General features: G+C 40.8%; 1 protein-coding gene across 1 annotated transcript in view; it reads left to right on the top strand.

The window, feature by feature from the left end:
- The first annotated feature begins 1,613 nt into the window (after positions 1-1,613).
- Positions 1,614-25,605, top strand: part of prop1 (PROP paired-like homeobox 1) — a 29,692-nt gene continuing 5,700 nt past the window's right edge. Inside the window, exons 1-4 of the mRNA XM_078556365.1 lie at positions 1,614-1,719; positions 5,021-5,125; positions 17,542-17,682; positions 24,673-24,914. Of these exons, the coding sequence (XP_078412491.1) occupies positions 1,614-1,719; positions 5,021-5,125; positions 17,542-17,682; positions 24,673-24,914 (594 nt within the window). The remainder of the gene's footprint in view (positions 1,720-5,020; positions 5,126-17,541; positions 17,683-24,672; positions 24,915-25,605) is intronic.

Genomic DNA, 25,605 nt, shown 5'->3' with positions numbered 1-25,605 from the left:
AACATATACCATTTTAGAGGATCAAACCTTCCCGACCTACCTGGGACAGGGGTCTACTAAGACACTGTGCTCTTGGATTAGATTTGTTTTCGCTGCCACATTACACATTTTGTTTGGCATTAACTTATTCTGTCTGATTATTTATAAATGCTCCCAGTGTAGCTTGTAATGACACAACAGCATTTCCCCGCTGATTGAGAGATTTTACGCGTTAAGGTCTCTCTATTTTTTCATTTTCCCTGGTTTTGCCAGGATCTGCCCTCAGGCTCTTGTTGGATCAAGTCATATTAACTGTAGACAGTCGAATTCTCCTCTTCCTTTAACTTAGTTTCGATCGATTTATATTTAACGGGTTCTTTTTTATTGTAATCATCAGTTTCTGTTTAGAAGCAATTAGCTCAATTTTCCTTCCATTAATTGTTTTATAATTAAAGACTGAACACGATTACTGGCCTGTCGAACAGCAATCAAAACACTTAATGAAGGCAGCTTTCGGTTTCCCATGTCTTTAATTTTTTACTGAGATGTGTTCTGATTTCAGTTTACTTTGATTGTTGAGCATTTTAATTTGAATTAAATAGTGAAACAATGGGTAGATGTATAAAGCCGACTGTAATATTCTGTAATTCCTGTGCCTTATGTAGAAAAATTCAATACGAAATTGCAACATTTCCGCACAGGTTCATAAACATTGGTCGGTTTGTATATCTCGGTATGCAGCAATGTGTATGGTTGCAATACTGTTAATATGGAGAACAATTATACTAAATATACCAACAGCACAATCATACCAAAGAAACTGGTGTAAACAATACAATCCAGAAAATGAAACACGTACACGTAATGACAAAACTGCAATAAAAATAGTTGCAACTTCATGCTTTCTTACATCCTGGCTTAAATTGCTGTGAAGCATTTCGTGAACAATATTGTACAATTGCGTGAAACCTTGACAACCCACCCAAGCATAATTTGTTGACAAAAGCAGCATGAGGAAATTGCATGTTTGATTACACCTCCAAGCTTATTGTTCTTATAATTATACTATAAGTTAAAGGCTTTAGAGAAAGCTCATAGAGGAAACTCAGATCTATATCGGGCAATCACCTTTTTTCAAAAACCTACTATTGTCCTTTAAGAAACGGCTCTGCCTTGTTGGCACATTTCATTTTTGTATATGCTGTCGGGTTGAGGCATGTCATTTGGGTTATTAGAGATGAATTAGTTTTTTACAAAAGGGGCGCTTAGTTTAAACCTCACGCCTGTCCACCTGAGTGCTGACACACAGCCACCCACAACGTTTTCGCCTGACTTTCCTTGCCATCCATTTCACTTCAGCGCACTTTAATTATTCGAATTACAGCACAAGCTCATTCACTTGTCCTTCAATCATGCCACTGCTTGTCTGTAATAAACAGGTCATCGTATTCATTACTTAGCCTAACCACTTTCATTAGTTTTGTTTTGGCCGGCGATTGGTTGCTGGGGCCCTGTGGGTCCTGGTGATGTCATGGTACCACCAAGTAAAGTTGACAAACTGCGTCCAGACGTGAAGAAGAAGCGTCCCTCGAAGCCGGAGGCCCAAGATTTTGGTGCTGCTCCATAAAATGAAAATGGCTGAAGAAGTGTTGCCGGTCAGTGGACGGGGAGGTAAAATAAAAGGTGATGAATTCCCAAACATTTATCCAGATCACATCAGTTCTGTCAATTCAACTGCAGGTGAGTGCTTCGCAGGAATATAATTATATGTTCATACCTTAGACACTCAGAAGAATACCTGCTCATACAATGATTCCACTTATGTCATACTTTCGTTGTTACATACTCATGATCAGCTATTGATTTAGTCACTTACAGCTTCAAGTCATATAATACATTCATATAATAGTAGAGTCCATGCAGCGATCATAAATTCGTACAATAAACATCTATACAGTAATTACTTAGTACAGTGATTCATAGTTATATACAGGTATTCATCATTATAATATGTACAGGCTTATAAATTAAAATAGGAAAATTGAAAAGTTAATATTTAGCATTACTCTGAAAAGACGTTGGTCTAAAACTATATCTCGTCTATGTTTTTACCCCTGCCTGCAGCCTCACTTTAAAAAAAAACTTTTATTGTTCTAATATTTTTGTTATTAGGAATTTAAAGAATAAGCGGAAATAAATACAACTATACAAATGTTAATCCAAGATAGTTTGTATACATTATTGTATCCTGTGTGTTTAAGCAACCCGTGCCTCTGTAGAGAATAAGGTACAACATTATTTAGTTGTGTCAAATATAAAATATATCTGGGTGATGATTTACTAGAGGCAGATGGGATTTCAGCTGTAGAACCGGTTGGGACGGCAAAGGAGGTCTTCTGAATCGTTCACGGCTGTGGCCAAGTATACCAGCTTAAAGTAAAACTTTCTAATATACTGAAGAAACACACAAATTAGCAATTCCTCCATATACAGGCTGTAAGTTAAATACCTTGTAAATTCTAATAAAATAATTGACTTGAATTCCAGACTCGAACACCAATTTAAAAAAGACCAAAATAGGCTCCAGATGAGAATTGTCTGACGGTCCATCACCAACCATATAAAAGGAAGAAAAATACAATTGTAGCAGGATTAGACAAAAAAAAAGTTCTTCACTCCAAATGTACGAATAAAGTCAACTCTCTGTTGGAAGTGGCGCTTGGGTCATGCTGTACATGCGTTTATTTGCTAATCCGTCTCCTGTAAATACTGTGAAGCTCTGGTCTAAGGCTTCACTATAGTTCAGGAAAAAATATTTCAATTCATATCCACTGTATTCGATATGAAACATTTTTTCGCACATTTAAATAAGAAATGTTGTAAATGTCGATACGAATAATTTTCAAAATGCAAAGCGGAAGAAATTACATCTGAAATATTACTTACGTAAACTATACACATATATTTTTCTATCTGGTATTAAAATGTAACCGGACATTTTTAATAATGAAAGTTTATTTTTATAAAACATGCTCTGTTTAGAAAATTCTGCCCAGAATAGTCAGTTTGAGTGAATATCAATACAAATACATGGCATCTTTAAGTTGTACGATTGTCTATAATAAAGACAGTGTTTATAATTTATTAATAAAATCATGCTCTGTTTAGAAAATCCTGCCCAGAATAGTCAGTTTGAGTGACTATCAATACAAATACATGGCATCTTTAAGTTGTATGATTGTCTATAATAAAGACAGTGTTTATAATTTATTAATAAAATCTAAGTCCAACTGAGACACTGAGCATTATCATTTACTTGGCGTTGTAGGTCAGACTTGGGTGTAATGACAGTTTTATCTTTTAAATACTATATTGAGGGCATTACAATTCATTTACGAAAAGATTGTATTAAATTTTGGTGGAAATACTTGTACTGTCAGATTCCATGATTCTATTAACACTAAGGATCTGCCAAACTTTAAAATATGATACCAGTACCAGTATCAATACAATTTGAGCTCATCACCACAAAATACAAAGACTGTAAATGCAATATTAACAAGATTGCAAAAGCGTAAATGTGAATCTAACACATCACTTTGTTTACCTAAAGAAGTAATGCCTTACATCTGTTCATGAACGAAATGATTCATTTGATGACAGTGAAAATGGTAAGTGTGTCTCATCTAAAAAATGTTAACTACCTATTTAACCAAAAAAATCAACTTAAGGTTAACCTTTTGTCTCACCTATTATGTGAATATTAAAGGAAGGCATACATGCCTTCAATCAGGTCATTGTTAAACAAATCTGCAAATATGGAGAGATGAAGGTGAGCTAAATATAGAATTTTGTCCTACCCTATTGCGTGTGATTGATAACCGTTATAAACAAATAAGGTAACATGTTATGTTTTAATTTTTTTCTCAATGGATGAAAAAGGACAGAGTTAAATAAAGAATTGAATCATTTTAGCAATATACAATGCAACATAGGTATGATCCAGTCTGATGCTACATCATTAACTCTACTCTTTTAAATGTCTATTTATCCTAAATAATTATTTTTTTGTGTTTTGTTTTGTAATAATATCTAAACTCTCAGAAAACAACAACTTTCATGCGTATAACACCTTTAACATGATAAAGTGTCGCAAGATGTTTCATAGAAGTGTTATAAAACAAAATATGCTACAGAAGGCGATAATAAGTCAGATGACCAATAGCTTGTTCAAAGAGATAGGGCAGGAAAATTAAATTGGAATGGAAATGAAATGGCAATAACTTGTATTATGATCTAAAAATTAATGCCAGTTGTGTTCATAGAGGACATTTAAGTGATTTTCAAAAATTCTAGCTGTCATTTGATGTACATGCTCAAATTAAGATCATCTTTTAGATCAGAATAGATTGGTACTAAAATTTAGCCAAAGATAACCCTGTTCTTTATTGATATAAGAACAAAACCTAATATCTGTACTGGTATCTTTTTGCATGAACACTCTTTGCTAGAATTATGATATCTTACCCAATAATGTAGCATTCTTCATAATGCTTCAGTGCATTCTTCATGAACATGTGGTTTCAAGCTCTTTGTGGTATTAAGTTACAATCATATATGGATAATTCTCGATTGCAATAAACAATACCAAATATTGCCAAACCTACGAAGATAGTATTTGCAGTGTCAATAATGGCCATATTACTCTCTTTTGCAAACCATTTGCCTTGCCTCCTTAGGGCTTTGCATGCTAACCACCATTTCAGTTGAAAAGCTGATCAATGCCCCTCTGTAATTGCTAATACTCAAACAGGCTAGCTGAAGCCCCAATATTCATCTGTTCCTCTGGGAGTGGCATTAGGTTGTGTCGGGGGCTTACCTGTATATAATGTTGTTAAATGCACTTACGTGGTGACCCAAAATAAGGATATCCTAATATGTAAAATGATTTCTAACCGAATAGTTTGTTTTTGTATAGTTAGTAATAAAATATAGGCTGCTTGTCAGTAAAAGCTCATTTTATGTAAATTTGTATGGATAGTGCTACTGTGCATAGAAGAGTTTGAACGAGATATTAAATCAACAGAGTCTATATATCATAACCTGACTAGGTTATTTGATGAAGTTATAGTGAGGATTGATGAAGGTAGTGCAGTAGATGATGTTTCTATGGACTTTCAAAAGATATTTGATAAAATGTAACTTAGAAAACTTATTCAAAAAGTAGAAGCACTTGTTGTCCACATAGCAAGAGTTCCAACCCACACTTATCATTATCTAATTACCAAATGGAAACTCTTGGAAGTATGCAAGGTCCCTTTAGGGTTGAGCTGGCAAGATGTCATTCTTATGTTTCAGACAGGAGGGGGTTTAATTTAAACAGGCCTGATTTTTCATTTCACCACCTGATCTGGAAACAGAAAGGTATGTTGATTTGTTTCCCCCCTTATAAGCATTAGCATCTTTCCCAACCCCTTGGTTTTGGTGTGGCCCAATTTCTATTAATACCTCACAGCAAACTCATGATAGATGAACTCAAAGGGTTAGTTTATTTGCAACTCAACACAGGGGGAAGGTGTCACAATGTAGACCCCCTGTGCATTCATACAATAGAGAGGGATAGAGAGGGGAAGATTTACAGGGAAAAGACCACAGAGTAAAGAATTATTGCTTCACGTGTCCAGCATCAAAATTCAATGGTGTATCTCTTCACGGAGGTCGGCAGTCTGAACTAAACCTTGATAATTCACTTTTCCAGTAGAGTTGACTTCCACGATGAGATGGGCATGCAGAGATGAATCGGTCTTGTAGGTGAGGGTACAGAAGTTCCAAAGTTCTAGTAGAAATAGTATAGATGGGGTCAGACATTCCAACCTCGATAGAGCCCCTTTGCTTGGTAGATGGAAGATGGCAGACTGAACTTTGCAGCTCCACAAGGCAATGTTTCAGGTTCCATCAGCTGGGGGAGTGGGGGTTTGGGGATCACATGACATGACTCCAACCTCTCCACTTTGGCTTTGACAAGCGGTATATATCCCTTTGGGTTCTTGAGATTGTTAATGTTCCAACCATTAAGAATTTGAAAGGAAGGTTGCAGAGTCCTTTGTCTTAACAGACGACTGGGTTGGCTTGGCTTACGAAATGGAGATGGCCTTTGTATAATTCCCTTTGAATTTGGTCTCTGCAGTCCACAGGGGTCGTTAGCGTCTCTGCAGAGATAATGAGGCACAAGTCCCTGTGATACTACCCTGTTGGATCTTTTGTTTAGGGTCACAGCCAGACATAACTTCAGTCATTTTAAAGGTCATTGTCTAGTTTTAAAATTTTAGAAATTAGCTATGAGGAGAGCCCTGTTACACTTAACAATGAGAAATTGATTGCGTCTGCCACAGAAGATTGGCTCAATCACCCATTAACTCAGCTATGTAGATCTGTAGTATTCCAGAACTATTTTGATAACTAATGAGTCAGCTTTCTCATTGGTGGGATTTGCAGTGGGCTGCTCCAGCAAAACTCTTCCTGCAGGTTATTTACAACTGCACTCCAAACTCTTCTTCACTCCTTGGGGCTTGAGGCTTGAGTGAATCAAGCTCTGAATAATTTAGCCTTCACCAGATCTAGCTAATATTCATTTAATACATAAATTATATGGGAAAAGAATCACACATCCTGCAGCCAGCCACATGATCCTTGTATTCACGGTAGCTAAATATTGTGCACCATTATGGGCAGAAAGCACACATGCAAATATTGGCGACGCGCAACTGAGCATCACTATAAGAATGTAGTGTTAATGAATCTTCAGAAAGCACCCTATAAGGTTCTGAACAAGAGGTTATTACATAAAATCATGGGATTACGGAAATATATTAGCATGTATTGTGGGTAGGTTAATGGACAGAAAACAGAGTAGGAATAAAGGGGTCATTTTTTGGGTTGGCAGACTGTAACTAGTGGCGCATCACCAGGATTGTTGTTTGTGTCTCCGCTATTTGCATTCTACATCAATGACTTAGATGATGAAATTTAGTCTAATGCATCCAAGTTTGCTGACAATACAAAGTTAGGTTGGAGAGTAAATTCTAGGAGGATGCAAAGAAGCAACAAAGGGATTAGACTGATTGAGTGGGCAAGAACATGGCAGATGGAATATAATATGGAGAAATCTAGTTATTCACTCTGGTAAGAAAAAGAAAAGAGCAGAATGTTTTTTTTAATGGTGAAAGACTGGGAAATATTGGTATTCAGAGGGATCTTGGTGTCCTTCTACATGAATCATAGAAAATCAATATGCAGGTTGTTATGACTGGTCCCCGGGTGAGGCCCCCCAATTTGTTATGATCCCGGACAAGATACCCCAAATTGTTACCTTCCTGAATGGGACCCCGATTTTGTTATGTTCCCGGATGAGAAGGAATGAGCTGGCTCTCTTTGTTTATTCAACTCCCGCGGTTGGTCGTAACAAGGTTAATTTAAAAGGGATCCCTTCCCTCATGAATACCCTTTACCCAGTCCAAATGTATTTGTTTTAGAAGGAGTCAATTTAACCAGGCTTCCTTGAGTCAAAGAAAGAGTAAGTTTATTAGCTACTAAAACCCAAGGAGAAAAATAAAAATAAAAACACAACACCTATACATGCAGAATTGAAATGAGAAGTTCAATCCAAAAATAAAAGTTAAAGATATACAAATCAGCCTTTGACTTGTCCGTGAAGAGTAGATAGTGAAACGTTGCAGCTGTTAAGTTGGGTGATTCTGGTAGAGCTGACTTTGGCAGTTGAGCAGTTGGTTTAGAGACACTTGGTTCTGCAGATTAGCTGAAGGAGTTGCGCTGTTTCCTTTTTGACTGTGGCTTTGCTGACTCGCCTCCAGCCAGAGAGAGAGAAAGATAGACTTTTACTTATAAGTTGCAAGGATGTCTAGTTGATGTTCTTCTGCTGCGACCATCACAGTACACACTAGCACACCAGAACTAGAACACACAGACCAGGTTTGCAGCTGGCTTTTTAACCCATTCCTTTGTGTATTCCTGGAAGGGAAAAACAAACATATTTTTCACCTAGAATCTGCTTTCTTTCAACTCAGACCATTTCCACATTCTGAGATATAACTCAACAGGAGATGGTTTTTGCTGAGATGTAGTAATCAGTCTCCATTGTGTCCGCAACCACAGGAGATTAAGGTTCAGTCTTTTACATTGCAGCTCTTCTTTAAAGTGTCCCTGACTGAAGTAGGCCGTGACACCTTTTTTAAGTGTGACATTCCTTGTCCTCTCTGGACTAGTTGGTCAAGTATATTCCACATAGGAATTTTCCATAAAGTGGATACTTTATATTCTCAGCCAACTTTTGCTTGTAGGTCTTTCAAAAAAAAACACATCTTACTTAAAAAGTTCAATATGTCCGTAAGTAATTCAGGGCAGTAATCCGCTGTCATGATAAGGTATAGCAAGCAATTAGGAAAGCAAATGGCATGTTAGCCTTTATTACAAAGGGATTTGAGTATAGGAGTTTTACTGCAATTATTTCAAGCCTAAATGAGACCACACCTAGAATACCGTTTGGTCTCCTTACCTAAGGAAGGATTGACTTGCCTTAGACAAAATGCAACAAAGGTTCACCAGTCTGATTACAAGGATGAGGGAACTGTTCTATGAGGAGAGATTGAGTAGATTAAGCCTTTGTTCCCTAATGTTTAGAATAATAAGAGGTTATCTCAATGAAACATATATTTTTTAAAAATTCTTAAGGACAAGGTAAATGTTGGGAGGATGTTTCCCTTGACTAGAGTCTAGGATTAGGGATCACAGTCTCAGTATTAGGGGTCAGCCATTTAGCACTGAGATGAGGAAAATTTTTCTCATTGAAACGGTTATTAACCTTTGGAATTCCCTACCTCTGGAAGCTGTAGATCTTCAGTGTTTAGTCTATACATGTCAGAGGTTGACCAATTTTTGAATACTAGAGGAATCGAGGGATATGGGAATACTGTAAGATGGTGTAGCTTGAATGGCAGAATAGACTCGGGGATCAAATAGCCTAATCCTGCTCCTATTTCTTATGTTGAGAATCATTGTATAGTACTGAAATCAAAATCAATAGTCTGGCTTCTTGTTTTCACACATCTTTCCACTGCCTCAGAAGAGAAGCAGCCATAATCAAAGGCCAGAACTGGATATAGCAGTCTCAGATCAGCCTATTAATGAAGGTCTCAGAAGCTTCCAAAATGTTGCCTTAAATTTGGAAACACCTTCTGGTTAGTGTCCAAAGCACTCAAAACTTAAATCTTTCACCTAAAGGCAGAGGGCGCAGGAAATCAGCAGAGACAATAATCAGAACCATGGTTTCCACGGTTCTCCCTTTCTCCTTCATGTACTGATCTAGCTTCCCCTTAAATGCAACTATGCTATTTAACTCAACCATTTCATGTTGCAGTGAGTTCCACATGCTCACCACTCTTGGGTAGTGGTGAATTCTCCTGAATTCCCCATTGGATTTATTAGAGTCTATTTTGTATTTATGGCCCCCTACTTTGAATAGCCCCACAAGTGGCAATATCCTCACTATGCCTTCCCTATTGAATCATTTCATAGTTTCAAAGACCTCTAATGTGGACATCCTTTAGTCATCTATTTTCTAGAGAAAAGAGATCCACCCTGTTCAGTCTTCATGATAGTTATGCCCTCTTAGTTCTGGTTGATCCTTGTAAATGTTTTTTGCGTTTCTCCTGTGTTTCTATATATTTTTTGTTATATGGAGGCTAGAACTGTGAACAATACTCTATGGACAATCTGATGAAGGTTCTAAATAAGTTTAACACAACTTTTGCTGCTTTTGAATTTTATTCCTCTGGAAATGAGCCCCAGTACTTTACTTGCACTTCTTAGGGCTTTATTCCTGCTTGTCTACTTTTAATGATTTGTGGATTTGTATCCCTGGATGCCTGTGCACTTCAGCCCCATTTAAGGCCCTGTTTTTCCAAGGAATAGAACACTACCTTATTCCTCCTAATAAAATGGAATACATCACACTTAACTAAATTGAGGATAATTTAGCATTTACATGCCTATTCTTCCCCTTCCAACCTCTCTTTCACCTCCAACGTCCTTTAATATGTTCATGCCTCCTAAATTTGTACCTATCCTTAATACAACTGCATGTTTGAATCTCTTCAAATCAGGTTTCCAACCCTGCGATAGCATGGGGATGACTCTCATCGAAGTCAGAGCTGACATCCTTAATGACTATAACCATGATGCCCTATCTCTTATCATCCTCAACATCGCTACAGCCTTTGACACAGCTGACGACACCACCCTCCTCCACCTCATCCTTTAAGGACTTCCTTAAAACCTGCTTCTTTCTAACCAAACTTTTATCACCCTTCCTAATATTTCCATCTTTGACTCGGCATCCATTTAATCTTGATTATGTTCCTGTGCAGTGTCTTGGAACTTTGTTTATGTAAATGCAAGCTGTATTGTTTTAGATGTATCACTAACTATCATCCTTCCCATTTAACTTCAGATCTTCTTCCAAGCCAATGCATTAAAGGGAAAACTGGTGCTAGTTGCAAAGAGGCAGGCAACTTACACTGCTCCTTGGTGGTAAGCTAGTTAAATTCTAGGTTTATGCCGAAAGACATTTGGGAGTCTATAGCTTTGGTTCATACCTACCTGCAACTAATTTCTTTGTGATTAAATGAAGTGTGCTGTTACAGGGATGGAACAAGTACTCTAAGGCAAGTAAACTAAACTACTTACATTGGATTTAGTTTGGTTAAGAGCATTATTCTTTAGCATTATATTAGTTTTCTGAATATGAGGGGTATCCACTGACCGAAAAAATACAATATTGCAAAAGGAGGATTCCATTGCATAAGTGAAAAATGTATTTATGATCTTTGAATGTCAGCAATTTCTATGAAACACTGCTTCCTGCAGGAAAGACTGATGTCTAATGTGCATCAAGTTAGAAGGATCACTAATAAGTTTGCACAAAGCTTGAAGTACAGTATTACATTCTAATTCTAAAGCCTGTTACTTAGGCACAGTCAATTGACTTCCCCGCTAATCAGTAGCACCAGTAAGCTCACCGTCCTTTTCAGACAAATTAGTCTCTTGTTGGTTTTGTTCTTTCTGGCTGAACAGTCTAGCTCTGGCTCTTGTGCGCTTTCTCACGATATTGAATTATATGAACGAAAACCAAGTGATTATCAGATTCCACATTCCCAGTAAGGTTGGTATAGTGGGTATGGTGGAACTTAATCCCTAGATTCAGGGTCTGAATGAGTGTTTCCATAACCATCTTCACGTCCGGATGAACAATCAGAATCTGGTTCAGCTCTGTTCTGCTTCCTGAAGCCAGGACTTGACCTATTGTCAAATGCAAAGCTTATACCTTTTTATACTTGTGTTATTCTATTGACAAAAGAAAGTGAACACAAAAATGAAGCTCTTTCCATTGCATTTCTTTACAATCAGAAGGTGTATTGCACTGCCAAATCTATGACTGTTTTAGAGATGGAAATGGAAGACGTCAGTTCAAAAATGTCCTTAAAAGTTTTGCTTATAATTAAATCTATTGTGTTCCAACCTGAGATTTAGATCTACCTTTGAATAGTAAGGAATAGGAATTAAATAATCTTAGAAGTTAATTTAGACACCTATTGCAAAAAAAAGGGTTGCTTTGAAGAGGTTATATCAACACAGGCCTTGTGTTGCAGTCTACCCAAGGAAGGCAAGTAGTGAAAATAAGTTTATCACCATGGCATTTAAGCCCTCAAAGACACAGCAATGGCCTAATGTATTCTTATTTAATATGATCCAATATTGTCAAATCATTAATTACTGCACATACTTCCATAATTTTCCTCTCATTAATCACCACTTTATTGCCAGCAAATTAAATAGATATTATTGGGATGACTCCTTTTGCAAGGTATTCAAAATGGACATGTTGAGTCCTATATTCTTTTCCATTGGTTGTGAGACACTTAAGGCAATAACTCCTCTTCATTACCACTGAATTTAAAATTGCACTTTTTCAATCTACTGCTTTATGACATACCACCAGCAGCAGGGTAAGGTACTCACTCATAAATTGGTGAAAATTATCCAAATTTATGACTTTAGCTTTCAGCAATTTTGCACTTATCCTATATAGAGAAACTTGGAGGTAAATACAGTGAATACAAACAAGTCCACATACATCAATTTTTAGTGAGTCCAAATTACTATTCTAGTCAAAGAACATATGAAAGCAACCATGACCTAGAAATTAGAACACACATGAATCAGGAGCATCATCCCAGTGCAGCAGATGCTACATGCACCTTATGAGACTGGTGGCAGAACAGCAGCAAATTGGTCTGTCAACATTGCTTGTACAGTATTTCTGTTCCACTTGTCTCCACAGTAAGGTATTTTAAAAACCATCAAACTTGTGTTTCAGGTGGCAGCCTTCAGCAGACCCTTCAAGAATTATTGATTTAGCAGATAGGCAACCGAAAACTGACACATGTTACAGTCATTCTCGTACAATTTCACAAAGGGGTATGAGACAGGCATGCAGCCCCTGATTTATGTGCTGTAGGCCAACAGCATTGGGTTGCTTGTGAGAAACCAACTCAGGAGAGGCAGATTGCTAATTTAAATACATTGATAGATGACTAATGGGTTTTTAAGAGGTTTTTAAATTTTAACTGTGGGTGCATGGGCTTCCTGGAACTCGCTAAAGTTTATTTTTGTTGTTCATGGGATGTGGGCATCGCTGGCTAGACCAGCATTTATTGCTCATCCCTAATTGCCCTTGAGAAGGTGGTGAGCCAAGTGATCTCCATTTGCCTTTTGTGATGTATCAGATCAGCATGGGTACCAATTATGCTGTATTAGTTTGGACCTTAGATGAGAACGAGAGGCCCAGCAGTAAGAACACCAACAGCAGCAGGAGAACCAGCACCAGCAGCAGGAGCCCCAGCAGGCTTCTTCCCACAGACCTGTTGCTCCATAAGAGAGAGGGGATGAGCAAAGAAGTGCAGCTTACTGGAGACAATATCCACTGATGTACAGGTAGAGGACCAGCTTCCTGGACATGTCTAAACACCACTGCCTCAGGAGGCTCAGGGTCTTGCATCATGTCATGGCAAACATTTATAGCCTGTTGGAAGAGGGCTACTGACAAGTGGAATTGAGTACAGATGAACACTGTGAAATCACCAATGAACAGCACCTCTTCAGATTTTATAATGGAAAGAAGATCATTGATAAAACATCTAAAATTGTTGGGCTGATTCTTCTTCTTTGAGTAACTCCTGCAGCAATGCCCTACGGCTGAAAAGATTGGCCTTCGACAACCAAGCCCATCTTCCTTTGTGTTAGCCATGACTCCAGCCACTGGAGAGACTTTCCTTTCACTCGCCCAGCTGATTTCAGTTTTGCTAGGCCTCTTCAGTCGCATGTTGTCTTCCTTTTGCATCCCTACCTGAGTCGAAGTTTTAATAAGGGCCATAACTTAGTGGCTCTGACAGAACCTCAACTGAGAAATTCTAGAAGTGTCACTGGATGGCATTATTGATGACTCCTTTCATCACTTTATTGAATATTGGGAGGATGCTGAAAAGATGGAATTAGCAGGGTTAGATCTGTCCGACTTTGTGTAAATAGAACATTCGAGGGTAGTTTTTCACATTTTTGGGTAGATCCTAGTGTCACAGCTACACTGGAACAGCTTGGGTAAAGGGACAGCTGGCTCTGTTTGTGAAGCTCCTCAGCCAGGATGTTAACAGTAATAAGACTTTAAAGTTGAATTGTGGCTAATGCCTGTGTCACAGATAGAATGTATGTGCTCTCTTACTGCCACTAATGAGTGTTTTGTATGTAAAGGGGTGTGTCTTTTCTGACCCCTGGAGTGTGTATTCCAATTAAATTACTCAGCAGCAAGCTTTTGTGAGTTTGAATAATATTTATTCAAATACACTTACCCCAAATTAACGCAATGTCACACACTTGGTCTCACGCACGCAGACATACACACATAAAGTTTGGATACAGATAAAGAAAGTGCACTTTTACAGACTACAGTTAATTCAGTCTCTAATTTACAATTTTTGGACTCCCACTTGGCAGGCCTTTGGTTTCTTGAATGGACTTGATCATTTAAAGTTGAAATGAGGATCCTGTAAAGTGAAAGGTTCACAGCAGGTTGTTTCTTGTAGTTGATTATCTGGCAGGTTGTTCTCATGTGAACTTTGAAACTGGAACAGGTTAAGTACTTTGGCAAAAACAAAAAGCTAAAAGCTACCGCGGATGCTTTGGCTGTTTGATGACTTGCAGCTAGTTTCAGAGTCTGGTTCTCAGACTGGCTGACGATGATGGTTTTGATAATCTGCTGGGTCCTGGGGTAATAAGGGTGCAGTCCCCGAAACCAACTTCGATCACATGGCAACTGGGTTCACACTTCTGAGGCCCACCAGTCTAGTTTGGATGGGGGAGGCCATTGTGATACAATGGAAAGTTGATAGTGGCCATTGAGTTTCGATCTTCCCTTTTGTCCATTATAAAACATGGAGACACCAGTCTGGAAACTCCATAGTCTTTTGGTGTTGGCTCATCCTTAAACAATGAGATATGAAAATTCCACAGAAGGCTGTGAAGTACCCTCACCTATGTTCATATTTTATTAGGTATTTGCCAGATACTTGACACCGTCCGTGGTCTAAGGGCCAAAAGTCACATGATTTGTGGCAGCAATTTTAACAGCTTGTTTGTGTCCAATTTTTAAAATTATTGACAAAGTTCATAATACGATATGCCTGTAATGGGCATGACACCTGTGTTGTGAAACCAAATTTGCTACGGTTATTTTGTCACATAAAACAGCTTATTTTATATATTAGGATATTTTATATATTAGGATATGCATATTGACAGATTTGTGAATTCCATTCCTCAATAATTCTGAACCATCCATCACTTTCTTCAATACCCAGCGCAAGGGCACATTGGACCATTTCGTATTCACATTCCAAACACACCCACTCGCTTCTTCCTTGATCCCTTCAGGCTGTCCACTGCAGCGTACTCCTTGCACTTGGAAGCCTTTGCACAATCACCAACTTCTGTTAGGACTCTTTCCTTATTTCACACTCCACACGTTTTCTGCCCATTTGACACCTCTTCACCCTGTTCACATCTTGATTCTTCTGCTTCTCAGCATATGCATTAATAGAACAAGTCCCACACATCTGCATTCTTCTTTTCCATAGTCACTTAATAATCCTCGCCCTCATCTGCAGGATGAAACAATGTACAGTAGTTGTGAGAGTGGGAAGGTCCAGCTAACTTTATGATCCTGAACAAGCTGGAGTATCAAACCAAATAAATCTGTGGGCTTGCCAGAACTGTGTGAAAAAGCCATTTCAAGCTTGGGCATACCACAGAACAGGGTCTCTGATATTAAGCACCGGAAAAGCACACATTCAGCCAGCTTAATTACATCATAATGTGAGTTGATGTATGTCTTTTGCAATTGTGCAGCCCCCTAATGCCATCTTAACTCGTCTACCTTTTCTCTTTCTTTCCTCCTAGATCCTTTACAAAAGTCAGAACCCACCCCCAACAAGAAGACACCTCAGAGGAGGAAAGTCCTTCTAAGGAGGCAACATCACACACTCCATCACTCCCAAGCAATGTTTTATTTAAGCGGCACAGCCATGCAGCAACACAAAAGTTCCCATGCAGGCAGAGTAAAAGTTCTATTCCCTTTTAAGTTACCATACATGTACAGCCATGCAAAAAAAATAAATAAATAAAGGGCTGGTGTACTTAAATAGGCTGCACACAACAAAGTAAAATTAGAGGATACTTGCTCCCAAGTACCAGTACAAACATTGGCTTTCAGGTTGGGTTAGAGAGTGAGTCAGAAGGATTGGCACATGGTGATGCACCGAGCACTAGGGTGAAAGAGTAATAATCCAGGGGACTATAATACAGAGGATGAGATCATCTTTCAACTGTGCAGATGAGGACAAAGATGAGGAATTAATGCAAAATCATGATTTTTATACAAAATCATGTGAAGGTGTTTCACCACAGCAACTGAAGGTATAAGGGAGTTCGTAACCAGCCTGAATAGTGTCATCTCACAGTCTACCATGGAGGGTGGCCACCTAAAGGAATGCTGAAGCTGAGCCCTTGCAACAGGAGCTGGTTAGCTCCAGCCTTATTTGAGTGGCAGGTGTTGCCCTCTCAGGATATCAGCTCATTTCCTCCCTCACCACCCCTATTAATCAATACCTACTAAGGTGACAGAAGGGCAGCTGAAACAGGTTGCCCTTGCAGAAGCTGAAATGCTGAGGTCTGCAACAAGACTTTCTCAGCCTCACCCAGAAGTCACTGATCATTGTCAAATTTTAGTATTCCCACATGAATAACAGCTGCCTCTACCAGCTCTACAGAAACCACTGAGGGAACACTTCCTGTAGGTAGAAGAGTGAGGAAACCTTCTGTTAATCACAATGGATTCAGCACATGGTGTCAAGAGATTTTAGTTTGATCTTCTGTTTGTAAATAAATTCAACACCTTTTTCATATTTGGGAGTTTGGTGTATGGTCTCTTTTTATTGCACCAAGTTAATCTGCATTGTCAGGATGCCAGTGATATAGAGAATGGTTAGACTTTTCGATGATGTGGAATGCAGGGAGGGAGAAGAGAACTGTTAATGATGAGGAACTTCTTGTCACTTTGCAAGTGAGTAGATTGTGCAGGTCAGTGAAGGTGATGAGAGGTCAACTGCTCCTTGGCCTCTGGGCTGACAACTGATATGGTGCCCTTTATTCTTCAAGTTCTCTCTGACAATTATTCAATTCTTCCTCATCAGACACTGCATTTGGCTGTGGCTGTGCCTTCTCCAACCCCAGTTCTCATTATGTAGCTATGTTGTGCACGATGCAAATGTGGTACAACCCACTTGATCTGGAACATGTTGCAGGGAGCCCCCAATCAAAAATCTCAGCTTTTAAGGTGCAGTAGCATGCTCAGTGATGCCCCTTGCTGTCCCACGGCCTGAATTTTTAGCTCATCATGCGAGCGCAATCGGCAGGACCAGAAGTGGATGTGAAATCTGCTCGTGCCCGAGATCGGCACCCGAGAGCAATCACGCGCTGGCCGGCCAGTTACCAGCTGGCCAGAGCAAAGCTCGCACAGAGAGAGAGAGAGAGGGTCTCTGCTGACAGGCTTGGGGGGCGGGGAGGAAGAGGAGACGACACGCTGAAGCTGGTCAGCTCTGCGGGCGGGGTGGGGTTTAAAAACAGATGAATAAAGGGATGAAGATGAAGAACAACTGTGGGAGAGAGTGGTGAGGAACTTTAAAGGTACAGTTTAATTTGAAGAGCGAAAGTAAGTAGGAAACTCTGCAAGGAAGATTGCAATGTCCTCAGGAGCCAGAGGCCATTGAAGAAGGCGTAGAAATGCCCCAGGCCAAGCTGGCCCCCGCTTCTCTGACGCCTGCCTGTGTATACTCATGAATGCTGTCAGTGATCGCCAGGAGATATTGCTGCCATGAGGTGGCAAGAGGAGGACTCCACATCTCACCAAGAAGGCTTGGTCAGAGGTGGCAGCACTAGTCGGCAGCCGGGGGGCGGGGGTTGTCCGAACGACGTGGGTGCAGTGCTGGAAGAGGGCGAATGACATTCTCCACTCAGAGAGTGAGTAATAAAGCCCCATTTCACCTTGAATAAATGTGTCTGTGTGGGCGCACTTCTTGGGGCTTTTGAGTGTAAAGCCACGAGATTAAGTTGGCACATCTTCCTGTGCCCTTAAAGACTGCATGGAGCTAGAAAGGACAGCGGGCATGTCTGGAAGGGGGAAGTCCTGCAATGTGCTGGGCAATTAAGCCAGCGACATTAGGTAGGAGGATACATTGTTCAGGCATACAGAGGGGGGAGCTAATGAAATCACTATTGTCATTACATGAGTCACAATGACCAGGAGCAAAGATGAACTGGTGGGGGAGTACAAAACCTAGTTTTTTTTAATTCTTTCATGGGATGTGGGCATCACTGGCTAGGCCAGCATTAATTGCCCATCCCTATTTGCACTTCAGAAGGTGGCGTGAGCTGCCTTTTTGAACTGCTGTATTCTGTATGGTTTTGTACTCCCACAGTGCTGTTAGGGACGGAGTTCCAGGATTTTGACCCAGCGACAGCGAAGGAACAGCGATATACTTCCAGATCAGGATGGTGAGTAGCTTGGAGGGGATTTCCAGGTGGTGGTGTTCCCACGTGTCTGCCGCTCTTGTCCTTCTAGATGGTAATGGTCGTGGGTTTGGAAGGTGCCGTTTAAGGAGCCTTGGTGAGTTCCTGCAGTGCGTCTTGTAGATGGTGCACACTGCTGCCACTATGCGCGGTGGTGGAGGGAGTGAATGTTTGTAGATGAGTACCATCAAGCTTGCTGCTTTGTCCTGGATGGTGTCAAGCTTCTTAAGTGTTGTTGAAGCTGCACTCATACAGGCAAGTGGAGAGTATTCCATCACACTCCTGACCTGTGCCTTGTGATGGACAGGCTTATGGGAGTCAGGAGGTAAGTTACTCGCCACAGGATTCCTAACTTCTGACCTGCTCTTGTAGCCACAGTATTTATATGGCTATCCCAGTTCAGTTTCTGGTAAATGGTAACCCCCAGGATGTTGATAGCGGGGGATTCAGCAATGATACAGCCAATGAATGTCAAGGAGCAATGGTTAGATTCTCTCTTGTTGGAGATGGTCATTGCTTGGCACTTATGTGGTGTGAATGTCACCTGCCACTTGTCAACCCAAGCTGGATATTGTCCAGGTTTTGCTGCATTTGGACATGGACTGCTTCAGTGTCTGAGAAGTCACAAAGCAAACATTGTGCATTCATCAGCGAACATCCCCACTTCTGACCTTATGATGGAAGGAAGGTCATTGATGAAGCAGCTGAAGATGATTGGGTCCAGGATACAGTACCCTGAGGAATTCCTGCAGTGATGCTGGAGGTGAGATGATTGACTTCCAACAACCACAATCATCCTCCTTTGTGCTAGGTATGACTCCAACCAGCGGAGAGTTTTCCCAGTGACTCCCATTAACTCCAGTTTTGCTAGGGCTCCTTGATGCCACATTTGGTCAAATGCTGCATCGATGTCAAGGACAGTCACTCTCGCCTCACTTCTGAGATTCAGGCTGTAATGAGGTCAGGAACTGAGTGACCTTGGCGGAACTCAAACTGGACATCAGTGAGCAGGTTATGCTGAGGAAGTGCTGCTTGATAGCACTGTTGATGACCCCTTCCATCTGATTTAGCAGATGAAGGATCAGATCCTGGAGCTGGCATGCGAGCATGAAGCGAGATCCACTGGTCGCAGAGAGGCAGGAGTCTCAGAGGAGGGTAAAAGTGAAATGTGAATATTTGCTTAGCTAGATTATTAATTTCAGAATCATGCATGTATTCTGAATCTTAAATGCTAATTGGTACTCACAGTTGTTTTTCCTCCATCAGATGGATCATCCCCAAGACCACTTAATGATTCAGAAGGCCATCCATTGACACCTGAGGAGGACGGACGGCCAGATGCACCTGCATCACATCCTCCCTCTTTCCGCAGCTTGCGCCACCTCAGATACAGGCACTTCAGTGGGTTTATGCACTCTGGCACAGATGGTTGAACACACTGGCGAAGGCATGTCACACTTCTTGAGGAGCTGTTGGAGTCCCCTGGTCCATTGGTTGGATAAAAGCAAAATGTCAATATCTGGATGGGTCTCCATGAGAGAGTGTGGATGCCTAGGTGCATTATCGAGGATTAGTAGGACCTTTGAAAGACAGGTTATTTTCCCTCAGTTAAGTGCGGACCTCTGGCAGAAAGCAATTGGCAAAACCAGTTTTCACATAAGACTGCTGTAACCCAGGCATTGCTGTTAGCCTTCCAAAAGACTGGCAAATGAGATTTATTTTTCTCTTTTAAAAACGTGAGAATTTTCTGAAGTATAAACCAGCATTGGTTTACATTTAAAGCCAATCACATTGGCACATACAGGAGCTGTCTTTTCTTCTTTTGAAATGTAGGTCCTACTTGGCATCTTCTTCCAGAACAGGCCAGTTTTGTCTGTGTTGAAGACCTGGTCTGCCTGGTAGCCTCTGTCCTCAGTGTATTCCTGCAGCACCTTGGAAAACTCTCCTGCAGCTGCTGGTCAGCTGAAGTAGCCTCACCCACCAACTTCACATTATGCAGCCTGAAACACTTTTTAAAATGATTGAACCATCCTGTGCTGGCTGAGAATCCTTTTGGAAGTCGAAGGAGAGGCACCTTCTGCACCACCTTTGTCATCATGGGTGACACCAGCACTACCCTCTTTACTATTCTCTATGTGCTGACACCATTCAAATGCTTTGTTTCAAATGATTGGACCATTAACTGGGGTCCTCCTTTGATGCTGGTGCTCTATCCACATGTTGAGTAACTTCTCCATTTCCTCTCCTCACAAAAATTAACTTGACAGTACAACTACCAGAAACGCTAACACTGGGCATTATTTTTTCTTCAGAATGACTAATGTACCTGACTGTGGATTCATTGAAAGAGTATTCCCTGGCCAACATGGTAGCACTTGCACCATTTTTCAGTCTATCTAAGATTGTGACTTTTTGTTCAAGTGCCATCGCTTTCCTGGGACATTTTCTGCTTGGCTCTGATCACTCGTTTTTAGTAAGGTACTGTACCGTACATGTATTGCAAAATACTGGTCGGGAGTTACTGTATCCTGTAAGTAACAGCAAACCATGTGCAGTTAGGTGAAAAGTTTTAAATGTTAAATTGTGGATGGGCGAAGATTTGGGGCCACGAACCACGATCAGGTAAACAAACATTTTCGTACGAGTAAGCAAATTCATGATAGAGGGGGTCATGAATGGTGGGAGTTGACTGTATATTGCCATCATACATTAATAAAATGTGACCTCTTTTCAAATACCTTTATTCTTGCTTTGTGAGAGTAAGATAGGATGCCTGCAACTCAGAGCAAGGCATCGATTGGGCAAGATAGTGTATTTCAGAAGATAAGATGGTGCCAGGAGGGCTTCATGAGCTTTCAAGCAATCAAGTGTCCGGCTCTTTGCAATGATTTGGAGTCTTGACTTTGGAGGTCTACTGGAAGCTCCTTTGAATCAAAGCCTCCCTGGTTTCCCCGGCTCCCAAAAGCTGCTTTATTGCTGGATCATCATCATGACCTTGTGGTTGAGCAGGTTCTTTCTCAGGATCAGCACTAGAAACTTCCTCAGCAGGTTCTGGAAGCACATTACTTTCTTCATCCTCCATCTGATCTCCCCATGAGAGAGCCAGATTGTGCACGGAACAGTACACAACCGCATGAGAGACACATGTTCCAAAGGATATTGCAGAGATCTTCCAGAGTGGTCCAGACAATGACGCCACATTTTCAGGAGGCCTATTGTCCTCTTGATGATAGCTCTCATGGAGGCATAGCTTCTGTTGTGCCTCTCATCCGTGGGTGTTCTTGGATGTCTGATCAGTGTCATTAGCTACTTTTTGAGAGGATATCCCTTATCCCTCAGCAACCAGCCATCCCAAGTGTGCAAGGGCTATGAACAGCCTTGGCATTTGGGAGTGATGGAGAATGTATGATTCACAGCAGCTCCCAAAATATCTGGCACAAACCTGCAGGATCTGCTATTGGTGATCACACACTAGCTAGACGTTTAGAGAATGGAGCCCCTTATGATTTACAAAGACCTGGCTCTCCAGCAGGTGCCTTGATTGCACATGTGCGAATCAATGGCTCCTTGAATCCTTGGGAAGCCTGCAATAGCTGCAAATCCTCTGGAGCGCTCTGCCTGGCTGTCCTTGTCTGTCTTCTAATTTATACAGATGTTGACCCTTCTGAACAGTGCATCTGTCACAAGCTGTATGCAGCTGTGTGCTGCAGATTGTGACACTCCGCACAGATCTCCAACAGACCCCTGGAACGAACCTGAGGTATAAAATTTAAGGGCAACAGTTACTTTTAGCGCCACTGGCATTGGGTGCCCGTGTACACAGTTGGAAGCTATCTTGGCACCTATCGCGTCACATATTGAGGTTACTGTCTCCCTTGAGAGGTGGATCTTTCTTCAGCACTGCACCTTGGTCATCTCAAGATAGCTGAATCTCAGCCTGTAGACATTTCTGACAGGGGATTGGCACCTTCTTCTGTCCCTTCTCCCTTGCAAGGCTTGCTGGCCTTTGACCCCTTCAGGTTGTGCTCCTTGGTCTTAAGGGCAGATTGCATGACACTGCCTGCGGCCAGCTGGCCTCCACTCCCTTCTTGCCCCCTCCTCCTCATCTGAGAAAGTGCTTCCAGCTGAATAAACAATGCCCATTTCTAACCTTATGCTTTTCAGAGGTTTAACCTTTATTATGACGAGGCCTGTCTGTAAAAGCCTCTGGAACAATTTAAGCCTCCTAAATTACATAGAAAATGAATCAGTAATGCCCAGACTTACAACTCACATTGAAACTCCTACCTTCTCACTTCTCCATTTCTTCTGAGCTTCTTAACCTGCCCTGGATGTAGAAAGTTGAAACTGTGATTCGCACCTTCCCATGCGCCAACCGTAAAACTGAACAGGCCTCTCAAAATTCCTGTCAACTGGCCCCTCAATAGGTCTTTAATTAATGGCAGGCACGTTCTGACACTTGTGCATGCCCGCCTAGCATAATCTTTCAATGCAGGAACCCCTCCTGACATTTAATGCTATTAAATGCTATTTAATGCTATGTAAGGAGTGCTGGGTGCCTGCACGGGTGACAACTTCTGGCCCATGGCTCCATTGTACCTATGATGCTCAGATGTGATGGAGTTTTGGAGATGTGTCATTAGCCAGGTGTGGAGAGGGTACTTCCTGCCTCCGAATAACCATCCTCTAACATTCCTGGAAGGGTGGAATAGAGGAGAGATGGATGAGTGATTTATGATTAAATCATAGTGGCAGCTCCAGCAAAACTAGCTCAGATTTGCAGTTCTTCAGCAATGGTCACAGAATAATTGGACATTGATGGAATGCTAGGCCTCCCCGTTTCAATAAGGTCGCCTCTCATTCTTCTAAACTCCAATGAGTACAGGCCCAACTGACTCAACCTCTCCTTATAAGAAAATCCCTCTATCACCGGGATCAACCTAGTGAACCTTTTCTGGACTGCCTCCAATCCAGTATATTTTTCCTTTAGATAGGGGGACAAAACTGTTCACAGTATTCTAAGTGTGATCTAACTAATGCCTTGTATAGTTTTAACAAGGCTTTGCTATTTTTATACTCCATTCCCTTTGAAATAAAGGCCAACATTCAATTTGCCCTACCTATTACCTGCTGAACCTGTATGCTAGCTTTTTGGGATTCATGCAAGAGGACCCCCAAATCCCTCTGTGCTGTAGCTTTCTTCAGTCTTTCTCCATTTAAATAATATTCAGCTCCTCTATTCTTCCTGCCAAAGTGCATAACGTCACACTTTCCCACATTATATTCTGTCTGCCACATTTTTGTCCACTCACTTAGCCTGTCTATATCCTTCAGTAGATTCTTTGTGTCATCCTCATCACTTGCCTTCCCACCTATTTTTGTGTCATCCGCAAACTTGGCGATAGTACATTTATTTCCCTCATCCAAGTCATTAATATATATTGTAAATAATTGTGGCCCCAGCACTGATCCCTGTGACACTCCACTAGTTACAGGTTGCCATCCTGAAAATGCACCCCCGTATCCCAACTCTCTGTCGTCTATTTGTTATCCAGTCTTCTAACCATGCAAATATGCTACCCCCAACACCATGGAGCACATCACATATTTGGGAAATATTTCCTCAAAATAAGCTTTAGGCTGCACCATAAAAGTTGGAGAGTCTAATAGAACAATGTTGACCCATGAACCAGGTTCTTGCCATTCATCAGTACGATCAAAGGCCAGAGCAAAAGCAGACAGGCATTGCTCCAATACCTCAAAATATTTTGTGTTTCTGCCAGTAACATAATGTAGCATAATAATCATATCATTCAATTTGAGTTTGTACATTCAGATCTGTAATCTTTCTACTCACAATCACTGGTCAAAACTAGCTACCCTTTACCCTGTAGTTCTGGAATCTCCATGCTCAGACTTCAGTTGAAGACACTGATGATGGGCAGGATGGTATCAAATTCCACTGTGGTTGATTTTTTACCACATTCAGCACTTGACCCTCTGACAGATCTTTCGAAAATTCAGCAAATGACTTGAAAAAGTGAGTTAATGCATCCTTTTAAGCAGTAGATAAAATAATGATCTGCAATTGCGTTGAGAATTCATACAATAATATTTCATTAAATAATTTCTAGGCTTTGGTCAGGATATTTAAGGTTTGCATCTTGTTTTTAATTATGAATTAATGAGCATTGAAAAGGGAATTGAACATGTACTTGAAAAGACAAAGTGCTTCTCTACTTGAAGCTTCTGCAGTGGAACATATGATTTTACAATCGAGAGTATCAACAAGGCACACCCTTGCCCTAGTATTTTCATGATGCATGATGGGTCCCCATTGCTTGCAAGGCACTTCACCTTTAATAAGGAAGGATTTCTATGTGTGGCCTTTCTGCAATACAACATACTGAAAGCAGTAATCTGAAAATGTTTCCATTTCAGTTGATAACAGTGTCTACAAGAAGTTCCCAGGAAGTTCAAATTCAGGAAGGAATTCCCTGCTGCCAGGCAATGTACATGGACAGGCTCACTACCCAACACCTGCACGCAGGCGCCATCGGACCACCTTCAGTCAAGAGCAACTGGAACATCTGGAGGCCACATTCAGTAAAAATCATTACCCAGACATCTACTGTAGAGAGGAGCTGGCCAAGATCACCAAACTTAATGAGGCACGCATCCAGGTAAGAATTCGAGGCATTCAATTTTTCAAACAGAGCTATAAGCCAAATTAAAATGCTAAATATAAAATGTGCAACTATGCAATAGATTTTTGTTAAATATTTGTATTCTACTTTTCATGTTAATGACTTAGTAATGGTTCTCCATTTCATTGACCTTTTTATACATGAAATAGTTCTAATTCTACCCTTTAACTTTTTGAAAAATATGTATTATTGTAAGTTTAACATCCTTTCATTTGAGTATTGGCAACACATTGCAATAATATATACTCTTAAAAATGTATAAACATAGATGCTACAACACTGGTATCTACCTGGCAATGTGGAAAATTGCCCAAGTATGTCATGTACACAAAGAGCAGGACAAATCCAACACGGCCAGTTACCACTCCATCAGTAATGTGATGGAAGGGGTCATCAATAGTGCTATCAAGTGGCACTTGCTTAGCAATAACCTTCTCACTGACGCCCAGTTTGGATTCCGCCAGGGTCACTCAGCTCCTGATCTCATTACAACCTTGGCCCAAACATGGACAAAGAAACTGAATTCCAGAGGTGAGGGGTGAGAGTGACTGCCCTTGATATCAAGGCAGCATTTGCCCGAGTGTGGCATCAAGGAGCCCTAGCAAAACTGAGAGTCAATGGGAATCAGGGGGGAAAACTCTCCACTGGTTGGAGTCATACCTCGCAC

The sequence above is a fragment of the Cetorhinus maximus genome, chromosome 14, assembly GCF_964194155.1.
Source record: "Cetorhinus maximus chromosome 14, sCetMax3.hap1.1, whole genome shotgun sequence".
Lineage (NCBI taxonomy): Eukaryota > Metazoa > Chordata > Chondrichthyes > Lamniformes > Cetorhinidae > Cetorhinus > Cetorhinus maximus.
This window is presented reverse-complemented; position numbering and strand designations above follow the sequence as displayed.